Below are 19,584 nucleotides of genomic sequence, written 5' to 3' on the forward strand. Positions count from 1 at the left end.
TTTCCTAAATAGTTCTTGCATAATTTGGTGGTGTGCTTTGGGTCATTGTCCTGTTGTAGGATGAAATTGGCTCCAATCAACCGCTGTCCACAGGGTATGGCATGGCGTTGCAAAATGGAGTGATAGCCTTCCTTATTCAAAATCCCTTTTACCTTGTACAAATCTCCCACTTTACCAGCACCAAAGCAACCCCAGACCATCACATTACCTCCACCATGCTTGACAGATGGTGTCAGGCACTATTCCAGCATCTTTTCAGTTGTTCTGCGTCTCACAAATGTTCTTCTGTGTGATCCAAACACCTCAAACTTCGATTCGTCTGTCCATAACACTTTTTTCCAATCTTCCTCTGTCCAATGTCTGTGTGCTTTTGCCCATATTAATCTTTTCCTTTTATTAGCCAGTCTCAGATATGGCTTTTTCTTTGCCACTCTGCCCTGAAGGCCAGCATCCCGGAGTCGCCTCTTCACTGTAGACGTTGACACTGGCGTTTTGCGGGTACTATTTAATGAAGCTGCCAGTTGAGGACCTGTGAGGCGTCTATTTCTCAAACTAGAGACTCTAATGTACTTGTCTTGTTGCTCAGTTGTGCAGCGGGGCCTCCCGCTTCTCTTTCTACTCTGGTTAGAGCCTGTTTGTGCTGTCCTCTGAAGGGAGTAGTACACACCGTTCTAGGAAATCTTCAGTTTCTTGGCAATTTCTCGCATGGAATAGCCTTCATTTCTAAGAACAAGAATAGACTGTCGAGTTTCACATGAAAGCTCTCTTTTTCTAGCCATTTGGAGAGTTTAATCGAACCCACAAATGTAATGCTCCTAGATTCTCAACTAGCTCAAAGGAAGGTCAGTTTTATAGCTCCTCTAAACAGAAAACTGTTTACAGCGGTGCTAACATAATTGCACAAGGGTTTTCAAGTGTTTTCTAATCATCCATTAGCCTTCTAACACAGTTAGCAAACACAATGTACCATTAGAACACTGGAGTGATGGTTGCTGGAAATGGGCCTCTATACACCTATGTAGATATTGCATTAAAAACCAGACATTTGCAGCTAGAATAGTCATTTAGCACATTAACAATGTATAGATTGTATTTCTGATTAATTTAATGTTATCTTCATTGAAAAAAACTGTGCTTTTCTTTCAAAAATAAGGAAATTTCTAAGTGACCCCAAACTTTTGAACGGTAGTGTATATATATGTAATGTGGGAAGTACGTGTTTGTGTATGTATTTTTTACTTTCTTTTCTTAAAAAAAAATAAAAATCCAAAGAACAATACAATCAATATACCGAGAAAACCTGGGTGTATTTGGCTCCTAGTTTGAAAAAATTAGGGGCCAAATGACTTTTTTAGTGTCAAAATAAAAAAATGTATGTAATTAATGTTAAAATAAAAAAAGACTTGCTTTGTGCTGTGTCCGTAGGTCTGTCCACCTACTCAAATAGAGGCGATCACAAATAGTGATATTGTGCTGCTATATTACTGGCATTATTTGCTCACTATGCTGCTATATTAATAGGATTATAATCTCACTATGATGCTATATTACTGGCATTATTTGCTCACTATGATACTATATTACTGGCATTATTTGCTCACTATGCTGGTATATTAATGTGATTATAATCTCACTATTACTGGCATTATTTGCTCACTATGATGCTATATTACTGGCATTATTTGCTCACTATGATACTATATTACTGGCATTATTTGCTCACTATGATGCTATATTACTGGCATTATTTGCTCACTATGATACTATATTACTGGCATTATTTGTTCACTATGATACTATATTACTGGCATTATTTGCTCACTATGCTGCTATATTACTGCCATTATTTGCTCACTATGCTGCTATATTACTGCCATTATTTGCTCACTATGCTGCTATATTACTGCCATTATTTGCTCACTATGCTGCTATATTACTGCCATTATTTGCTCACTATGATACTATATTACTGCCATTATTTGCTCACTATGATACTATATTACTGCCATTATTTGCTCACTATGCTGCTATATTACTGCCATTATTTGCTCACTATGATACTATATTACTGCCATTATTTGCTCACTATGATACTATATTACTGCCATTATTTGCTCACTATGCTGCTATATTACTGGCATTATTTGCTCACTATGATACTATATTACTGGCATTATTTGCTCACTATGCTGCTATATTACTGCCATTATTTGTTCACTATGATACTATATTACTGCCATTATTTGCTCACTATGATGCTATATTACTGCCATTATTTGCTCACTATGATACTATATTACTGCCATTATTTGCTCACTATGCTGCCATATTACTGCCATTATTTGCTCACTATGCTGCCATATTACTGCCATTATTTGCTCACTATGCTGCTATATTACTGTTGGGAAGTCTCTATTGGCGCTATAATAGTTACTAGTAATACAGCAGCACAGAGAGATATTATGGTGCCAGTAATATGAGAGAACAATTAAATCTAATACTCTCATTATGCTGCTATATTTCTTGTGCTGATGTGACAGTACAGAGAGATAATAGTATAGTAATATATATATATTTTTTTACTTTTTAAACACTAAGGGCATGCCCAGACGTGGCGGAATTCTTCCGCAACTGTCCGCATCAATGCGTTGCAGATTCTGTTGCGGATCTGCCCAAAATGGGCAATAAATTGATGCGGACTAGCCGCTGCGTATTGCGGTGAAAGTACTTCCCTTCTCTCTATCAGTGCAGGATAGAGAGAAGGGACATTTTCCCTAGTGAAAGTAAAAGAATTTCATACTTACCGGCCGTTGTCTTGGTGACGCGTCCCTCTATCGGCATCCAGCCCGACCTCCCTGGATGACGCGCCAGTCTATGTGACCGCTGCAGCCTGTGATTGGCTGCAGCCGTCACTTAGACTGAAACGTCATCCTGGGAAACCGGAATGGAGGAAGAAGCAGGGAGTTCTCGGTAAGTATGAACTTCCATTTTTTTTTACAGGTTTCTGTATATTGTGATCGGTAGTCACTGTCCAGGGTGCTGAAACAGTTACTGCCGATCGTTTAACTCTTTCAGCACCCTGGACAGTGACTATTTTCTGACGTCGCCTAGCAACGCTCCCGTAGTCACCCGTAATTATGGGTGCACACACAAAGTCACCCGTAATTATGGGTGCACACACATAGTCACCCGTAATTACGGGAGCCCCATTGACTTCCCCAGTCTGGCTGTAGACCTAGAAATACACAAAGGCCCAGCCAGAATGAAGAAATGTCATGTTAAAAAACCAATACGCTCTGCAGCACACATAACATCTACATTACATCTGCGGACTTCATTGCGGAACTTAGAATCTCCATTGAAGTCAATGGAGAAATTCCGCAATGAGTCCGCAAACAGTCCGCCACACGTCCGCAACAACCAATGTATGCTGCGGACACCAAATTCCGCACCGCAGCCTATGCTCCGCAGCGGAATTGTCCGCAATGTGCAAACGAACCCAACCACAAAGCTGTGGAAGGCAATGGAGAAACGGGTCCGCTACGTCTGGCCATGCCCTAAAGGCAACATATATCTATGATTCTGGCTGTTTATGGGAAAACTCTGCTGGTGCACTCCTCACAATGATTTAAGGGCTGCAGTTTATGCAGATACAAAGCAGCCAGTCATCAATCATCTCTAAGAAGGGTGGGGGGGGCAAGAGGAAGGGAAAGCGCTCCCCTCGTGAATACGCCAGACTCATAACTATGAGTTCGGTGTATTCCTTGACAGCTCCTACTGGACAAGCAGCACCATATTTATTGTGTAGTTTCTTTGGCTAATAGATCAGACCTATCCCCTCCTCTAGGACAGCTTGGTCTAATGACAGATCTGCTTTAAATCATGACATTTGTTTTCCAGAAGATATGGTACTACAATTCCAGACTCCCAGAATTTTTTTGAGCCACCGTACATGATGATGATCCTAAGGGCACGTTCAGACATGGCAGAATTCTGCAGACACTGTCCGCATCAATGCCGCACATAATCTGCGTTGCAGATTCCGTTGCGCCCTTGCCTAAAATGTGCAGTAAATTGCTGTGGATTAGTCGTTGCGGATTCAGGTGAAGAGCACTTCCTGCTCTCTTTTCAAACATTCCATCCCAGTCTGGGTATAGACTTCGACACACATAGGTCCAGCCAGAATGATGATATATCCTGTTCCTGAAAGCAATCCGCAACGCAACACACATATCATCTGCGGATTTCATTGCGTAATTTTGCAACTCCATTGAAGTCAATGGAGAAATTACGCCACAAGTACGAATTAAGTCCGCAACAGCCAGTGTATGCTGCGGACACAAAATTCCACACCGCAGCCTATGGTCCGCAGCGGAGTTTTGCGCAACGTCTGCACGAAGATAACTAAAAAGGTGTGGAAACCAATGGACAGACTGTCTGCTGCGGATTTCCACTGCGGACTGTCCGCAGCGGAATTCCACAGCAATTCCGCCACGTGTGAACATGCCCTTAGAAGGCTGTTATAAAAGGGACATGCTGAGTGGACCGCACACTTTGGAGTGTGTAATGACGAGTTGCTATGAGAAGTTTACAAACAGTGATTTAATGATTGTGAACAAGGCTCAGTGCAGGATTACTTTCTCATCCACAGACACCAGCGATCAGCGATCACAAGCTCACAGGCGCTAAATCACTGTCTGTAAGTTTTGCTAGTACTGCCTCCCGTCATTACACACATTGGATGAATCTACACTGCCATGACCTGCTCTTTTTTTTCTCTAACTCTGACATACGCATCTATTCATAAAATACTGACTTTAATCTGAGCTAAAATGAAAACGCTGGGCAGAGCAGTTTACCAGATCAGCGTATGAAGTTGTTGCTGCTGACAGCATATTATTAAAAGCAGGGCCGGTAGTCGGCATTCAGTGACATAGACGCTCATACTGTGCAGCGCATCTGTTTATAACGGTTTTTTTTCTCCTGCAACGGGGACGGGGCTTATATCGAATTGTGGCTCAGAGCTGTGCTAACTTGAATTAATTTGATCAATCACCCAGCCCTAGCAAGTATAAGAAAAGTTTTTCCAGTATTTTTTTTTTAATTCCAGCAAAATATCTGTACTGAAAAAAAACTACAAAGACAGAGTTATTACATGTCATCTTTACATGTTTACCACTGCATGCGATTTCACAAGTAAATGGGGTGATGTGATAATTGGTAGAATAAACAGATTAGTGGAAGAACAGAGGAAGATTTAGTATAAAATGTGAGGAGATAATAATAGAAATATTACTGTCGGAAACTAAAATACAAAATGGAAATTTAATTCAGAGAAAAGTTAAAAAAAATAAGTCACAGAAAACTAAAGTAGATGTTTCAAATGTAAGGAGTCTGTCAAGCTAAATAGGGGCTACGACTTTATAGGTATGTTCAAAATAGTGCCGAATGGAACACATGAATGGGTTGTTACCATTCAGGGATATTTAGGAGAAAAGTTTATGTTTGTATGTCTCTAATGATCCCCAAGTTTATGACAAGGGTAACAAGATCTATGGAAATAGTAAGGCCCCATTAAGACGGGAGCCATGTATTTAATGCAGGGAGCAAGTTTGGATCCTATTAGAACACAGTACATAGACCTTTCCCAAATAAAACCTTTGGGAATTTTTGGCATCAAAGGGGTTGTCCGCTTTTTATCAAATTAATGTTATTTTTTGTATAATTTAAAAGTTATTCAATTTTCCTATATACTTTCTGTATTAACTCCTCACGTTTTAAAGTTTTATGCTTGTTGTTATTCAGTAGGAACATTCAATGTTTACTTCCAGTGGATACAATTCTGTCCATGGCCATGTGATGGACACACAGGTGCACGGCTCATTACAGTATGTGTATCAGAGCTACGTCTTATATCCCAGTACCTGTGTGTCCATCACATGACCATGGGCGTAACTAGGAAAGACTGGGCTCCTCAGCAAATTTTTGACTGCCCCCCCTTGTAGATAGTGCCCCCTTTAGATTGTGCCATACAGCCCCCACTGTATATTGTGCCATAAAGCCCCCGCCTGTAGACAGTGTCACACCCCCCTTGTAGACTGTGCCATACAGTCCCCCCTTGTAGATAATGCCCCCACCTCCCTCTTGTAGATAGTGCCATACAGTCCCCATTGTAGATAACGCCCCCACCTTCCCCTTGTAGATAGTGACCTTCAGCCTCCTCTGTAGACAGCACCCCCCTTGTAGATAGTGCCATACAGCCCCCCCCCGTAGATAGCGCCTCCACACAAATAAAACGAAAAAATCATAATCATCTAGGCCCGCTTCCCGTGACGAACGGAGGTGCTCTACACCATCCTAACGCCAACGGGATCCCTGTGTAGGCCAGTGTAATCCAGTGACGTCAGAACGTGGCCTGTAGCCTAGTAAATGGCAGTAGCAGCTAGGGGCACCAGTAGCGGTAGTGCCATGGACAGGAATTTATCCACTGGAAGTAAACAATGAATGTTCCTACTGAGTAACAACAAGCAGAGATCTGGAAAACTGCAAGAAATACATAGAGAAAGTATATTGGAAAATTTTATAACTTCTCATTATACAAAATAACATTATTTTGCTGAAACTGGACAACTCCTTTACATATATGGCTCCTACAACCAAATGGACTGGAACCAGTATGAGTAAAGTTGCAAACGTAGTTATGAATGCATGTTTTAGCCTAGTTGAAGAAACTGAACTCCACAAAAAATAGGTTGCACAAAAAGGTTGTGTCATAATTTTAAGGGTTTTAACTGAATCAATATAGACTGTCATATGGTTTTACTAGTACTGACGAGGACAGACATTTTCTCAATCCACTCCAGTATAATTTCCCTTGCCACATTGTGGAAGATCCAAGTAGAATGGGTGCTGTGTTGCATCTTACAATGACAAATATTACAGATTGTCTTTTAAATATGTCAATCAAGAAGAATATTGAGACAGTGACCACAAGGTAATCACATTTGACAAAGCTGCAAGAAAGAGGTGTTATTTGGTATCAAAGATGAGAATTTTTTTCTGCCGATTTGCAATTTGGTTTGTATTTCACTAACCATTAAAATGTATTAATTGGGTGTAATATTTGCTTTTGGGGAAAATGGCAAATCAATTGAAACTATTTGCTCATCTGTATTTTGTATATTAAAGGCCCTTTTACACCGGCCACTTATCGGACAAACGATCTTTCACAGAATGCTCAATCCCGATCAGGGCAACGATCAGCCAATGAACGAGCAAATGCTTGTACATCGGCTGATTATTTCGTTTATGCAGCTGAAAATAATATTGTTGCTGGCAGCACATCTCCCTATGTAAACAGAGAGATGTGCTGCCGACATGATAGAGATGTATGGGGACGAGCAATTGGAGTAATGAACGCTCGTCCCCATATATAGCTCCTTGTGAAAGGAGCAAACAAGCGCCGATCAACGAGCTGCCTCGTTGATTGGTGCTCGTTTACACGGCCCACATCGGGTCGTGTAAGAGGACCCTTAGGATATCACAGCAGTCTATAATTTGAAGCTATTTTTATTCAATAAATTTTTGTTGCCACACATTGATACCATCAGAACATCACAATGAGGCAGATGTATTATTGTCTTCGTGCCTCGGTTCTGGCGATTAGAGTGCCTATTTTCTTAGCACATATATTCTTGGCCAAATGCATAAATTCTTCCGCTAGAAGGAACCTTGATTTACGATATGCTCGCCATGTCTGGTAGCATACTTAGTATATGCATCAGATTTGTCACTTGCGTGCGTCGCTGTTTTAAAGTATACCACCCAATAGGTGGTGTAAAGAAAGGAAAGGCATCCAACATGCACCAAATCTATTAAACAGCGTGCGCGTCATTGAAAAATTTGGCGAATCTACAACCGAAGACTTCTAGATTTAGACTATCTTATCTTTAAGCCCTAATTAATAAATATGCCCATAATTTTTGCAAGGAGGTGCATATGAGACATTTTTTGAATAACATGTTTAGCAAAGCATAATAATAGGAAAACTGTAATGAAACAGTAAACAAATAAGACAAGACATACACTATATAAACAAAGGTATTGGGACACACCTCTTAATCATTGAATTCAGGTTTTTAATTCAGTCCCATTGCCCCAGGTGTAAAAAATCCAGCACCTAGCCCTGCAGTCTGACTTTACTAACGTTTGTGAAAGAATGGGTTGTTCTAAAGAGCTCACTGAATTCCAGCGTGGTGCTGTAATAGGATTCCACTGCTACAAGTCAGATCGTGAAAATTTCTACCTCCTAGATATTCCGTGATCCGCTGTGAGAGGTATTATTGCAAAGTGAAAGTGTTTAGGAACCATAGCAAATCAGCCACGAAGTGGCAGACCATGTAAAGTTACAGAGCACTGCTCTGCTTTCTCAATAACTGCAGAGTTTGAAACCTCCTCTGGCATTAAAGGGAATGTGTCGCTAGAATTATTTTTTTTTTTTTTTAGTTAAACAATTATTATTTGAGTGATTACACATTTTAATTTTTTTAATTTTTTCACAAGTCAAGAAATATTATACATTAGATTCTCATTTATAACATTTCCATGTGCTGGGCACTAGAGGGAGCAGTTCCCAAAATTGCAGCATGGTCAATGTGGTAAAGCAACCTCATTGCTTTATGTTGCAAATTTGGGGTAGACACACTCTCTCTAGTGTCCTCACACAATCCCCCCTCCCTTCTTCTGGCTAGTAACAGGAGGAGGGGTTTGAATCTTCAAACCTCCTACACTGTGTGCCACGATTTTCTGAGCAACTGCACAGTGTACGAAGATTAGATACAGTGCTCAGCAGACTGTATAACATGAACATACACGAACATAATACACACATCACATACATGAACATAAATTACCTGCTCCTGCCGCCGCTGCGGCCTCCGCTCCTATGCCTTGCGCCTTCGCTTCCTTGAACATATGGCCGGAAGCCGTGGCCGGAAGTCGTCATCTTACTGTCCGGCAGTGGCTTCCGGTCCACATGAAAATGGCGCCGGATTTCGCTCTGCGAACGAGCTTTGTTTTGGCCTGCGTGGAAGCGGCGCATGCGCCGTTCCCACAGAGACGGCGTACGCTGCAGAGAATGTAACGGCTCCCGTTCGCATTCTCTATGGGGTTGTACGTGCCGTATTCCATCTCTGTATGTGTTGTTAATCGACACATACAGAGATGAAAAAAAAATGGCAGCCCCATAGAGAAGTAAAAAAAAAGTAAAAAGTAGAACACAAGAACACAAATAAATACAATTTATTTTAATATCATACTAAAGGCAATATGATAAAAAAAAAAAAAATGTCATGACACCTTCCCTTTAACAGCAGCACAAAAACTGTGGAGCAGAAGCTTCATGGCATGGGTTTCCATGGCCGAGCAGCTGCATCCGAGCCTTACATCACCAAGCAAAATCCCACGCCTTGCATGGAGTGGTGTAAAGCACGCCGCCACTGGACTCTGGAGCAGTGTAAACGTGGAGTGACGAATCACGCTTCTCTATCTGGCAGTCTGATGGACGTGACTGGGTTTGACGAATGCCACGAAAACGTTATCTGTCTGACTGCATTGTGCCAACTGTAAAGTTTGGTGGAATAGGGGTTGTTTTTCAGGGATTGGCCTAGCACAAAGCAAGGTTCATAAAAGGCATAGTTGAGTGAGTTTGGTGTGGAAGAACTTGACTGGCCCGCACAAAGGCCTGACCTCAACCTTGTTGAGCGCTTTCGGGATGAACTAGAATGGAAATTTTGAGACAGGCGCTTTCATTCCACATCACAGCCTGATCTCACAAATACTCTTCTGGATAAATGGTCAAAAATACCCACAGACACATACCAAAATGTTGTAGATAGCCTTCCTAAAGAGTAGAAGTTGTTTTAGCTGCTAAGGGACGACCAACTCCATATTAATGCCTATGGATTTAGAATGGTATGTCATAAAAGTTTGTCTAGGTGTAATGTGTAAGTGTCCCAATACTTTTGGCTATATAGTTTATGACAACACATACATACAATAAATAGGTTGGGAAAGATCAGACTTTCTCTAAAAGTCAAGTTTGAAAGACAGAAAATTCCTTCAAAATAATACTTAGCCTATTTCTTTTTTTAAAACAGGAATACAGATGAAAAGTGGTATTTAAAAAAATTAAATAAATTCAGCCTACAAGAGGTAAAAAAAAGCATACTAAATGCAAAAAGGAAAGCATTTAAAAAATATAAGTCTGCTGGTGAAGAACTTGTATTCTTGAACTTCAATTTATACGCTGATAGTTACCAATAAGGATTTATGATTAGCTCAAGTAGAAAATGGAAAGAAAACTATGAAAAAGAGTTATACAATGTAAAACATTGAGAAGGGAAGACTGACTATTAAATACATTTTGCTCATCTACTGTATGTGCACCAAAGTACTGACTGCTGGATAATGCTTTCTAAGGCTCTGTACACACTTGTATTAGTTCTTTTTTGCAAGGTCTCCATTGCTTATGATCAGCCAGAAAAGTATAAGTAATGGAGACCTTGCAAAAAAGAACTAATACAAGTGTGTACAGAGCCTTAGAAAGCATTATCCAGCAGTCAGTACTTTGGTGATCCTATAAAACAAACCAAAAAAAAAACCTGATGGAAAACTGACGGAGCCATTAAAAGTCAATAGTCAAAAGGAAAACTGATCATAATGTATCATTACAGACCCGTCAAACCAATAATGGATCATAACTAATCTGCCATGGTGTAAATAGAGCTTAACAAAGCAAATAAAATAAAGTGAATGAAATAACGGCTCAAAAACATTAAAAAAAACATTAATGCGAATAAAGCTTCTGGACCGGATAGTTTGCACCTTATAGTTCCTATAGAAATAAAGTTGGCATAGGCATTAGATAAAACTCGGACACACCAAACAATTTAGTTGGGATTGTATCACAATCTAATGTGTATGGGGCTTCTCGGTAGTCTCCTGATTGCAGATGTCAGGGGAAAGAAGGATGGGCATGTTGCCTTTTGTTCCAAATCTCCATTGCTCCATTTCCTCATTAAAATAAGCATGTACATAGTGGATGGGAGGTCATGACATTTCATGAAGCATCCGTTCATCTGATGCCATGATAGTATAAGCGATGGATGCCATTACTAGGCATTCATTTAGCACATCCTACACCCATAGACTATATTGGTATTCGTTTAACGTATACAAAATGAAGTCATTAAAAAGTCAACGACAAAGACATTAAATGTATGACATGCATAGTTGACTATTCCATATCTCAGATGAAAGGTATTCTAATGTATACCTGCTCGACGTAGCTGTAAAGGATACTCTTTTGGCCTCCGTTGGGCTAATGGAGCCCTATGTACACTTTTAGCGTATATACTGGTAGCTTTCCCGGCGTACACGCTAGGGAATGAACGTGATGTGAAAGGGGCCTTAAAGACAATTTCTTCCTAATGTACTAATTTAAATCAAAACAGATTATTGTATACATTAACATTTTACGGTTAAAAAGACTTACTTGGTTGTGTTTCACATCATCAGCAGTTGCTCCAAATGAATTCCTATATATAGTTGAGGTTCCTGGATTCGGAGCTAAAGAAGGAGAAAAATCATAAATTAAAAAATTAAAAACCTTAACTTAACATTAAAAATTACAAGAATATTACTTTGTAACATTGTCATCCTATGTGTAGTATGAAATGTATATATATATATATATATATATATATATATATATATATATATATATATTGTAATGACGGGGTAGGGAGACAGACAGGTGAGCCCTAATCTACCCGCCACTCAGTCCCTGCCTACTTGCATGGCCCGTCCTAGACGACGGCGTACAACTGGGCGACGGTCCCTACGTTCAATATGTGTAAGACAGACAAACAGACAAGGATACACAGAAGCTAAGGGAAATGGGGCAGTTGCCCACGGCAACACCGTGAGCAACAGGAGTAGTGAACGAGCCGAGTCAAACCAGGAGTGTACGAGGTACCAAACGCAGAGCAGGAGCGTAGTCAGTAACGGCAGGGTCAAAAATGAAGCAAGGTCAATAATAATAGCAGGTGCAGCAGAGCCAGGAAACAGGAAAGAATCACAGGCACAGACAAGCATGAAATGAGGGCATAAATAGACCAAGGGCGGGAGCTAGAACTGTCTGGCCAGGCTGTGATAGGTTCTCCCACTCCTGAGCCTACCAGCCTGAGTGGTAGAAGATCAAGTCACTCTATCAGACCTAGGAGCAGGTGCAGACTGATTACCCATGGGCGTCGACACAGAAGCTGTGTCTGGCAGATCCTTTACACACACATATATATATATATATATATATATATATATATACATATATACATACATTTCTCAACATTGAAATTGCAACACCAAGAAGGGCAAGCCAGAAGGTTATGCAAATCGAGGAAGTAGCAGGTGACGCTAAGTTCGCGGTTGCCAATGTCATAATTACTCTCAGTGGGCGAGAACTTCCTGGAGAAGTAGGCACAGGGACGGAGATGGGTGAGGGACCTGGTACCCTGGGACAAGACAGCACCCACTCCCACCTCGGAGGCGTCAACCTCCACGATGAATGGCTCCATTTGGTTAGGCTGAATCAGCACTGGGGCCGAGATAAAGCACTTCTTAAGGACCTCAAAAGCCTGGACCGCCTCCGGAGGCCAGTGGAGGAGATCAGCACCTTTGCGAGTAAGATCCGTAAGAGGCACCCAGCTCCAATCTGTGGGAGGGGCATAAAAGCCAGATTGAAAGCAAAGTTTTTTAGCCACATAAAACCTCAAAAATTGGATCAAGTAGGGTGGAATGATTGTGTGATGCCTTCTGTTCGTCAACGTGCCACTTTTCGCAAACTGAGAGGGACAGAATCCTTGAACTGAGAGACTTTGGATTATCACTGCGGCAGATAACTACGTGCCTCGGCCGAGATGTCCCGCAGGATGGGAGGACAACAATGAACGGGAATGACAACAAGAGGTGTGCGGAAGCGAACCTCTGCACGGACAAATAATCTGATTGGAAGAATGGTGCGTAGTGATCCATTTTGTACTGCAAGTGAAATTGGACTTCACATCCCAAGCCTAGGGCGGCAAGCACTGTCGGCACAATCCATCAGAAGGCGATTGCACAATATTGGGCTACGAGCAAGAAGTCCAGCTACAGGTGTTCCATTGACCACATGCCACCGCTCTCACAGGCTAGCATGGTGCACAGCAAGACGGCACTGGAGGCTGGAATAGAGGTCTATCCTCTTCAGCGATAAATCCCGCTTTTGTCTCGGACGCAATGATAGTCGGAGATTGGTCTGGAGACCATGTGGGCAATGGCCATGAAGAAACCTTCACAAGGTAATGTCACACGGGCCCTACTCCTGGGATTATGGTATGGGAGGTCATAATGTACGGTAGTTTACATTTCAGGTACACTAACATCTCAGCGTTCCATTGATTTGGACATGAAACCAGTGGTATGGCCATTTCTCCAAAGTCTCCAAGAAGCCTTTTTTCAACAGGCCTCATGTTGCTCATGCTACAGTGAGCAGCCTGCGTGGCCTAAACGTGCTATCATGGCCTGCAGCATCTCCGGACTTGTTTCCCATCAAGCACATCTGGGACATCGTTGGTCAGGAATTGCAAAGGGAGCTGACATTTATTAATAACCTCATTGATAGCATGCCAAGGCATGTAAGTGCGTGTATTTCTGCATGTGGCGCTCATACTCGATACTGAATAAATCCAGATGTTTGGAATATTTTGTTTCCATTTTTTTTATCATTTGCAGATCAATAACATGTCTATCGATCATGTGATTTCCAAATCGAATTCCATAACTTGGTGTTGCAATTTCAATGTTGAGGAGTACCATATTTTTCAGACTATAAGACGCAGTTTTTAGCAAGAATAAATCTTGCTAAAAAGTCCCTGCGTCTTATAGTCCGCAGTCAAGGGACCTGGCATCGCCGGACCCCATGACAGCTTTATAACTTAACCCCTTCCTGACCCAAGATGTTTGGCCGGCAAATCATGGCGCGCGCGGGGGGGGGGATGATGTATAGAGCGGGCTCACGCGCTGAGCCCGCTCCATACACTGCAGGTGTCAGCTGTCTTTTACAGCGGACATGCTCCTCTAACGGCCAGGAACAGCTCGTCCCGCAAAAAATAAGCCCTCACACCGCTCAATCGATGAAAAAAATATTCAAAAAGTTTGGTCTCTCAGAATGTGGTGAAACAGAATAAAATATTTTTTAACAAATAATTTTTGTCCTGTTTTCTGTAGTCTCAAACCTGGGTGTGTCTTATGGTCAGGTGCGTCTTATAGTCTGAAAAATACGGTATATATATATATATATATATATATATATATATATATATATATATATATATATGTATACAGATATAGCCATCCTCAACTTGACTCTGATAACTTGCTGCGGCGTGATATCACTCAACAGATGCCATTGAAATTGTCAAGATAAGAGATCTAGCCAATGTTTATTTAATGCATTAAAAGTCAAGGTAAAGACGACTACATCTGTATCTATCTATCTATCTATCTATCTATCTATCTATCTATCTATCTATCTATCTATCTATCTATCTATCTATCTATCTATCTATCTATCTTCCTAGGATCTGTTTACACTACTGTCAGGGCTTGTCCGTCAACAAATGCCATGACACTAATGTGAACACAGCCCTATTTGCACTACTTTTCACTCAGGGCCCTGTGTATTTACCAAGTGATCTTAAATGGGGTTTTCCCATAAACAACATTTTTCACCTATCCACAGGATAGGTTATAAAAGTCTGATCGGTGGGGTTTGAGTGCTGGGACCCCCATGATCCCGAGTGTCCCTATGTGAATGGGGCGATGACCGAGCATGTGCAGTATCGCTTTATTCACCTTTTATGGGACTAACGGAGATAGCCGAGCGATGTACTCACCTATCTCAGTCCCAAAGACAGTGAATGGAGCAGTACTGTGCATGACACTGCTCCATCCACATAGGAGACTCGAGCATGCTCGTTCTCGTGATCGGTGAGGCTCTCAGCGATTGGACCCCCACTGATTAGACGTTTATCACCTATCCTGTGGATAGATGATAAATGTTATGTATGGGAAAACCCCTTAAAAAGTGAAGTACATCAGAAAAAAAAAATTCAATAGAGAAGGATAAAAGTATTTTGGCCCAAGCTCCAAGGAATCACAGATGGAAAAAATTTAGATAGTATGTCAAAATGGATTTCTTTTTTTTTACTTCTTTAGAATCTTCCGTTACGCATTTCTTCAGACACAGAGATTCAAGAAAACAAGTGAACATGTAACAGAAATATTTAAAATTAATATAAACTGCCAAAAACCCTCTAAAAGGCATTGCTGCACAATCAAAGATTAGGGGCTCATGCACACGATCGTAGTGGTGTGCATGACCCGTGATTTGCGACTCAGACGGCCGCAGAGTGTCCCCTTCTTATGCCTGCCCATCTGTCCCGCCTTGAATGGCAAAATCTCTTCTGAGATCATGTATGGTCCGGTGCTCTTACCTGCTTCGTCCGGGTCTCAAATATAGTTACTGTGCATGCGCCGCTATGGTTTCCCATTGTGCGCATGCACCAGAACGGGACATCAATGAGCAAGCGTGGGATTTTGTGTGTTCTTGGGGGGGGCGAGGAGCTGTCAATAAAAACTAAGGAGGTGGGGAAAACTTGGAAAGTTGAGGAATGAAGATATGACTCTTTTCAAACGAAGATATATATCTTTTATGCTCATTAGCATAAAGTGCAGGAACACTAAAAAATTGAATACTAAAGGTACAGAGCGTACTAAGAAGATAATTATATGTTACATAAAAATGATGTTTCACCCACTTGCACCAGGTATTGCTGGTTTAATAGGTGAAATGCTGGTGACAGTTTCACAGAACGAAGCCTAGTTTAGGCCATAGAAGACGCTGTGATTTTTTTTTTGCTTTTTCATCTCGCATTCCCAAAGCCATAACTTTTACCTTTTCTGTCGACATGGCCATATTAGGGCTTGTTTTTGCGGGACTAGTTTTTTAATGGTACCATTTTGGGATACATTTAATGTATTGTATAACTTTGTTTTTTTTGCGTAATCTGATTTTTATTATTAAAAGATTTTCCAAATTACAAAAGATAGAGACAAATATGTACATATCAGAATATATAAATGTCAATAATGGTGACATTACAAACAGAGAATATATCCAACAATAAGCTTTTGAACCGATATAAGCATCCATAAGCTGGTACATATATCACATAGCATGAATCAGCACACATAACTACTGTAATATTAAGGCAATATGTAGCATAGGTGTGCTATATAAATTACAATTAAGAAATAGGGAAAAAGAAAGAAGGGGAGGTAAAAAATAATATATATGAAGTGGAGGGAGGGAGGAAATAAGGGTAAGGGTATGTTCACACGCTAAACAAAAAACGGCTGTAAAATACGGAGCTGTTTTCAAGGGAAAACAGCCTCTGATTTTCAGCTGTTTTTTAAGTATCAAGCGTTTTTTTGCGGCCATTTTTGGAGCTGTTTTTCTATTGACCCAATGGAAAACGGCTCCAAAAAGTCTCATGAAGTGACATGCACTTCTTTTTACGGGGAGTTTTTTCAAACGATCGTGTAAAAAAACGCCCCGTTGGAACGAAACGCTGTTTTACCCATTGAAAATCAATGGGCAGATGTTTGGAGGCGTTCAGCTTCCGTATTTTCAGCTTTTTTGGGGGCGTTTACGGCACGAAAAATGTCTGAAAATAAGCCGTGTGAACTTACCTTAATAATCCCAATTATTTTTTTCATTTTTTGAAGGGAGGGTGAAAAAACAGCAAAATTACATAAATGCCATGATAACTTTATTCTGTGGGTTGTTTCGATTATAGGCGACAACAAATTTATGTGTTTTTCTACTTTGGCACAATCTAAAAGAAAAAATAACATTTGTTTTTGCGTCCCTGTATTCAAAGATGCTTAACATTTGTATCTTTCCTCTCACATAGCTGTATAATGACTTTGCAAGATGACTAGTAGTTTTTATTAGCACCATTTTGGGGTACATACGATTTTCTGATCACTTTTTATTCCGTTTTTTTTGGGAGGTGGGATGAACAAAAAACATCAATTTTGGCACCTAAGGGCATGGCCAGACGTGGCGTGTTTCTGCCGACACTGTCCGCATCAATGCAGTACATAATCTGCGTTGCAGATTCTGTTGCGGCTTTGCCTAAAATGTGCAGGAAATTGATGCGGACTAGGCGTTGCGTATTCAGGTGAAAAGTACTTCCCTTCTCTCTATCAGTGCAGGATAGAGAGAAGGGACAGCCCTTTCCCTAGTAAAAGTAAAAGAAATTCATACTTACCCGGCCGTTGTCCTGGTGACGCGTCCCTCTTTCGACATCCAGCCCGACCTCCCTGGATGACGTGGCAGTCCATGTGACCGCTGCAGCCTATGATTGGCCTGTGATTGGCTGCAGCCGTCACATGGACTGAAACGTCATCCCGGGAGGCTGGACTGGAGGAAGAAGCAGGGAGTTCTCGGTAAGTATGAACTTCTATTTTTTTTACACGTTGATCTATATTGTGATCGGTAGTCACTGTCCAGGGGGATCAAACAGTTACTGCCGGTCGTTTAACTCTTTCAGCCCCCTGGACAGTGACTATCGCCTCACGCCGCCTAGCAACGCTCCCGTAATTACGGGTGCACACACGTAGTCACCCGTAATTACGGGAGCCCCATAGACTTCTATGGGCCTGCCCGTGCCGTAATTACGGCCCGTGATTACGGCCGTTTTTACGTTCGTGTGAATGGGGCCTCAGTCTGGCTATAGACCTAGAAATACATAGGTCCAGCCAGAATGAAGAAATATCCTGTTTGAAAAAACCAATACGCAACGCAACACACATAACATCTGCGGATTTCATTGCGGAATTTTGAATCTCCATTGAAGTCAATGGAGAAATTCCGCAATGAGTCCGCAACAAGTCCGCTACACATCCGCAACAGCCAGTGTATGCTGCGGACACCAAATTCCGCACCGCAGCCTATGGTCCATAGCGGAGTTTTCCACCACGTCAGCACGAACCTAACTAAAAGCGTGTGTAAACCAATGGAGAATATGTCCGCTGCGGACATATTATAATACAGCAGGCACCCGCAAGTGATATTGCCCACGCCATCTCTATGATGATCACAGTGACTTCACTTGCCACAGTGTAATATCAAGCTACATAAAACTGTATTCTTTTGTAGTAATTCTGCTTCAGTTTACTCTTCTGTACAGCAGACAGTAGAGAGAGAAGCATGATGGCACAAGGCATTGCTGAGTGACCGGATCAGAGAGTACCGTATTTTTAGGACTATAAGACGCACCTGACCATAAGACACACCCAGGTTTTAGACAACAGAAAATAGGAAAAAATGATTTTATATTTTCACAATGAAAAAAACTGTTAAAAAAATGTTTGTTCTGTTTCACCACATTCTGAGAGCCATGACTTTTATATTTTTTCATCGATTGAGCGGTGTGAGGGCTTACTTTTGCGGGACGAGCTGTCATTTATATTGGCACAATGTTTTAGTACATACGATTTTTTGATCACTTTATATTTAATTTATTTTAGCGATAAGGTGACAAAAAAACAATTTTGGAGTTTTTTTTACGCCGTTCACTGTAAATAATGGTATATTGCAATAATTTGTACTTTTACGTACGCAGCAATATATATTTTTTACATTGTGCTTGGGGAATATTTGTAAAGGTTTTTTTTTTGAACTTTTAATATTTTTTCTTTTTTTTTACACTACACCGCGTTCCAAATTATTATGCACATTGGATTTAAGTGTCTTAAAGGGAATGTGTTGCCAGAAAAACATGTTTTCTTTTTAAAAATTAAACATTTAGTGTGTGGGTGATTAAACATTGTTCAAATTTTTTTTATTTTTTTGCACGAGTCCATGTAATATTATAAATTATTTCTAATTTATAATACTACCCATTTTTGGTCACTAGATGGAGCTGTTCCCAAAATTGCAGCATTGCAACATTGGGTTAAAAGCCCTCGCTCTAGTGAGCTCTCAGCATCCCCCCCTCCTTTATCCTGGCTAGTGCCGGGATAAACGAGGGGTTTGAAAGGTTTAACCTCCTACACTGTGTGTCGCCATTTTTTGAGGTAACCCACAGTGTAGTAGGTTTACATACAGTAGTAAACACACACAAACACTAACATACATTGAAATCTCTTACCTGCTCCTGCCGCCGCGGCTCCCTCCGGCCCGTCCGCTCCCTTTGCTGCCGCTGTTCCATGTGCACAAGTCCGGAAGCCGCGACCGGAAGTAGTAATATTACTGTCCGGCCGCGACTTCCGGTCCACAGGAAAATGGCGCCGGATGGCGCCAATTTCGAATAGGACTGTGTGGGAGCGGCGCATGCGCAGTTCCCACACAGACGCCGTACACGGCAGTCAATGGGACGGGAGCCGTTCGCAGTCCCTATGGGACTGTGGCTGCCG

The 19,584-nt window shown here is 41.3% G+C and overlaps 1 protein-coding gene across 4 annotated transcripts in view; it reads right to left on the reverse strand.

The window, feature by feature from the left end:
- The window catches only part of CTNND2 (catenin delta 2), a 794,124-nt gene that overhangs the window by 8,281 nt on the left and 766,259 nt on the right, over positions 1-19,584 (reverse strand). For all 4 annotated transcript variants that reach the window (XM_075826901.1, XM_075826902.1, XM_075826899.1 and 1 more), the window contains one exon: positions 11,555-11,628. In XM_075826901.1, the coding sequence (XP_075683016.1) occupies positions 11,555-11,628 (74 nt within the window). The remainder of the gene's footprint in view (positions 1-11,554; positions 11,629-19,584) is intronic.

Source organism: Rhinoderma darwinii, chromosome 5, assembly GCF_050947455.1.
Source record: "Rhinoderma darwinii isolate aRhiDar2 chromosome 5, aRhiDar2.hap1, whole genome shotgun sequence".
NCBI lineage: Eukaryota > Metazoa > Chordata > Amphibia > Anura > Rhinodermatidae > Rhinoderma > Rhinoderma darwinii.